General features: G+C 39.7%; 1 protein-coding gene across 1 annotated transcript; it reads right to left on the bottom strand.

The window, feature by feature from the left end:
* On the bottom strand, window positions 1-2,962 carry LOC138058264 (transcription factor HES-2-like). The gene is made up of 4 exons (XM_068904186.1): window positions 2,514-2,962; window positions 2,152-2,247; window positions 1,886-1,991; window positions 1-1,032 (listed from the first exon to the last, which is right to left on the bottom strand). The coding sequence occupies exons 1-4, from the start codon at window positions 2,577-2,579 to the stop codon at window positions 536-538; spliced, it is 765 nt and encodes a 254-aa protein (XP_068760287.1). The 5' UTR covers window positions 2,580-2,962; the 3' UTR covers window positions 1-535.
* Window positions 2,963-4,149: the final 1,187 nt, after the last annotated feature.

The following is a 4,149-nucleotide window of genomic DNA, read 5'->3' as shown; positions in this document are numbered from 1 at the left end:
TATCATTCTTACGTTCAGATGGTTTTTTATTATTATTACCTGAAGTCCATTTTGACGAAAATGATTTTGTCCATCGGAAGAGACAAACAAAGGTACAAAGATGATTTCACGAAGAGCTTAGGTTCAATCTGTTTTGATATATTTTCGACGCTCTTCTACAAAGTCTGATCTTGCAAGGCAGTTACTTTTATGCTATGGAACTGGCTCAATTAAATTTCAAGATATATTATGACAACTGAGGCCGTATAAGCCGGTTCCATTAGAAATCTGAGTATTTACACAAGGAATAAAATACATTTTGACAATTTGCCCATCGAGTCTTAGTTTATTCGATTTGTTAATTAAAAAGCATTTCACTACAAAAATATGTTATTTAATGATAGTTTTTACAATCCATATAAATAGTCACTCATGAGTACTGAGTTGAGCATGAAATGGTTACGAGTTTCCATTTTTTCAAGGAACTCAAGAGTTAAATTTTGATTTTAAAATGGAATCAGGAAAACTAGAAGTCATACAAATCCGTAGCCTCTCGTCACCATGGTCTCCAAACATTGGTATCGAAAGGTGTAGGTGCATTCGGCAGTGTCAAGGGCAAAAATTGTACAGCGTCATTTGGGAGAATTAAGGCTGGAATTCCGTTACTCAGAACAAACGGCGGCATCGAGGATGGCATAGGTGATGAAAGAGGCAAACGTTTTCGCTCTTGATTGTGAAGTGGGGAAGATGGCGGTGAGGGAAACTTGTTCGCCAGACAAGCGTTTGCGTCAATGAATGTTGGGTTCACGCCAGCGGCTTGAGAAACGGCGGGAAAACTCGGTAATGTCGCGTGGCTTTGTTGTTGACGTGGGAGTAGAAGTTCGCTCGGGAGTTGGCGAGAGGCATCTTTTTGTTTTTGGCAGGACGACGCTAAATGTGTTAAGAGCTGTGTACGAACTGGGACCGTGATGTTGTCTGCTGTCATGAGAATGTGAGATACCTTGGCGGCACAATCGTTGAAACCGGCGCGATATCTTTCCACAGCGGCCTCATCTGTGGAATACAACAGTAACGAAATCCCTGATCAGTATCATATTTCAAGTTTGACACATCACTGTTTTACAGATGTCGGAACTTTAAGAGTGGGCGGCATTGTTGAACACGGTGGAATTCAATGATTTATGCTCGCTGACCTAGCACAAATGATATGGAAAATCTTACTCCTACATTCATGGTCGATAAATCTTAGTTAAGACTACTTCAAAGAAAAAAAACTTGGGTGAGCTATCAATGACAAATCCGTAATCTTGTCAAAGGCCCCGTCCAAGTCTTAGAAGAAAATAAGGTATTAATTAAGTGGTTAACCCTTGCGTTTTGTCAGACGTCCCCAATAATGTTAGAGGTTTTAAACTCTTAGCCGAAAAATGCAAAAATATTTTCCGTAAACTGAAGGCCCTTCAACAAAGATTTCATTTACACCTTTTCATTTGGTAATATGGTTGAGGTATTTGGGATTTGCAGATTTTTGACGTCTAGCTACCTTCTCCTTGTTTCGATTACAGGTGCTATTTATAAAGATTGTTATCGAGATGAAACTGAGAACTACACAATTTAAACACCTTCCTTTCTCATGTCCCAAGCGTTAAAAGATCATTTAGATGGTCATTATAGCAATACTGTGGATCCTTCACAAGAAGAGAATTGAATACCCCACTTTGGCCAACGAAAGACAGCATGTGTGAATTTGTAGTAAGACGGAAATGAGCAGTTTATAAGACAGAAAAGCCTTTTACAAGAGAACAAATAAAGACACATTCTTCCTCTTTGAAATGCAGCCAAAACATATCTCACAGGGAAGAGTGCACTGATGGCACGCATCGGTTTGCACAAAGATAGACGTCCGTACCTTGCTGTTTTTGTAGATGTAGAGGCCTGTCTGTACTAAGTGAACGAAGATATTTAACAGCCATCTCCAAAATATCAGCCTTTTCCATCTTCGAATATCTCGATACCTTAAAAAAAAAAACACGGAAAGAAATATTAGTGCTTTTAAACGTACCTGGAAGGAAAAAGTAAGAAAAAAACTTAAAAGAAAACAATGATTCAGCCTTCCATCCCTAATGGCCTTAAATTTAAGGCTTCGGGCTACACAGTTTTCGTTAAAAAACTTACGTCTTTTTTCATAGCTTCCAGCACCAAACTTTTTAGTTCATTAAGACTGTCATTAATTCTTGCCCGCCGCATCTTTTCCATCAGCGGTTTCTTGGACTGTAAAAGAAAGAATGAAACAAATTGATACGGGAGTGAATTTATCCCAGTTTTCTTTCTTTAAGTCTTAAAGTTTTTTACACTTGGTCAAGTTTTCTCAAACTTTCCCCAATAAAAAAAAATATATTAAAATAAAAGTAAAAACAGAATTTCTTTGATTGTAATCGTGTCGATGTTTTTGATCCCAAAATCAGCGCTGAAATTAAGTGAATCTCTTTACAAACCGAAAGAAATTAACTTCCCTTCAAAATAAAACCACAAATTACCTTTTTCATATCCTTTTTGGAATTTCGCTGGGAAGAGTGAACAGACTTCAAAATGTCCCTGTCCATAACTGTTGGGAACTTTGCGCGTGCTGGGCTTTCAGAAGAAAATACTTTGGCACGCTTCGTGTCGACCTTGGGGCGCAATACCGGGAATCGGCTCGCGTCTTCTAATATTCTTTTTATAGTTCGCACCGTGGGAAAAATTCTCGGTCGTGTGTCGACCCTCGCAGTTATTTACAAACAGCCATTCATAGTCAGTAGCTGGAACGGTAAACAAAGAAGCTCTGATGCTGGACCGTGGGAATGCTACACAGTGATTGGTCAGCTTATCCAGAGGTCGCGGGGTCAAGTTGTATGATAGGTTCTTGAGCTTTAGTGGTGCGCTTAGGGCGTGAGAACGGCGCCGCTCGATTGGTTTGAGGCATTTGAATGGATTCCTGCAATTAACAAGTCGCGCGACTTTACTTTACTTGATTTCAGGCGCGTGACAAGAACACGCTCAGTCGGTTTACGCTTTACTTGCGACCACCAACAACGGTCTCAAGTGTGCCCATTCTTTGACCACTGTGAGTTTTTATGGTGAATTCAAAGGTGTGGTGTGTTGAACACAGTTCTTATAAACAAATGTAAACATTGTCGTTAACTTGACTCCTATCCCACGTGCTTGTCGACTTAAGTTGCCTATTATGTGACTTGTTTTTATAAGATCTTAGTTACCTTTGTCAGATTGTCTAGTTGAGAGATGATGCCACAAGGGAACAGTTGAATACAATGAGGCTGTGGAATTTTCCCACGCTGGATTTGAGCGCTTTTTACAAACGGTTTTATTTGAGTTACGTACTTAAGACTTGTATGGCTTGACAATATCAAACGGAATTAAATATTCCGTTTCTTTCCTTGATCGTCGGAAGTGTATCTGTTACGACAATATTTTGTTTGCCTAGTTTTTCCCTAACTTGAGGTCTCGCGAGTCGTTTTTGTTATTAACCGAGGACAATCGTGCCGAACACTAAACCTGACCATAATCGAGCCATAATAACAATCAGGACAATTCGTTTCAAGAAATGAATTCGTGCCCTGGCAGATCCCAACAAAGAAACTTACAGTTCACGAAAATGAAGAAAGAAACATGATTACTCACTTTTGAAAAACTATCAACTACAATTAAACGCACGCGAACCTACCATTTGTCCGCGGGATGATATTGTGAAATGTTTATTGCCAAATCCGTGGGTGGCCTACTGAACAGTCTTGTTATCATAACGAATTTATGCACTGCTCATTATCCACCCCTCCCACCTCTCTGGTAGTTTGTTGAGAGGGTCATGGGGCGGACGATTTTGAAGGAAGTTATGCTTCACTTGCAAGGACATATCAACGCAATATCACTATGCGAGAATACATTTTTTTCAGGATCCTGGAGCGGCTCATTTTCATTCGATTGCTTAACTCTGACTCGAAGGCGGTTACTTTAAACAGCCTACCCTCCGAAAGTGGTCATTTCCTCGCGTGAATTTCTGCACATATCGATCAGTCGATATCGAGAATGTTTTTAACCCCAGGCTACGATATAATACTTTAATCGGCTTTATAGATAGCAAATGTGATAATAAATTCCAGCCGTATTGCCTCGTGC

Source organism: Montipora capricornis, chromosome 7, assembly GCF_036669925.1.
Source record: "Montipora capricornis isolate CH-2021 chromosome 7, ASM3666992v2, whole genome shotgun sequence".
NCBI lineage: Eukaryota > Metazoa > Cnidaria > Anthozoa > Scleractinia > Acroporidae > Montipora > Montipora capricornis.
Note: the sequence above shows the minus strand (reverse complement) of the source record. Positions and strands in the feature narration are given on the sequence as shown.

What these genes read in the sequence shown, in the direction of transcription:
- LOC138058264 (XM_068904186.1), bottom strand. Translation starts at nt 2,579, where the DNA reads ATGGACAGGGACATTTTGAAGTCTGTTCACTCTTCCCAGCGAAATTCC. An exon ending in CCAAAAAGGATATGAAAAAG is followed by an intron (nt 2,248 to 2,513) that starts GTAATTTGTGGT and finishes TTTCTTTTACAG; the next exon opens with TCCAAGAAACCGCTGATGGA. An exon ending in ACATCTACAAAAACAGCAAG is followed by an intron (nt 1,033 to 1,885) that starts GTACGGACGTCT and finishes TGTATTCCACAG; the next exon opens with ATGAGGCCGCTGTGGAAAGA.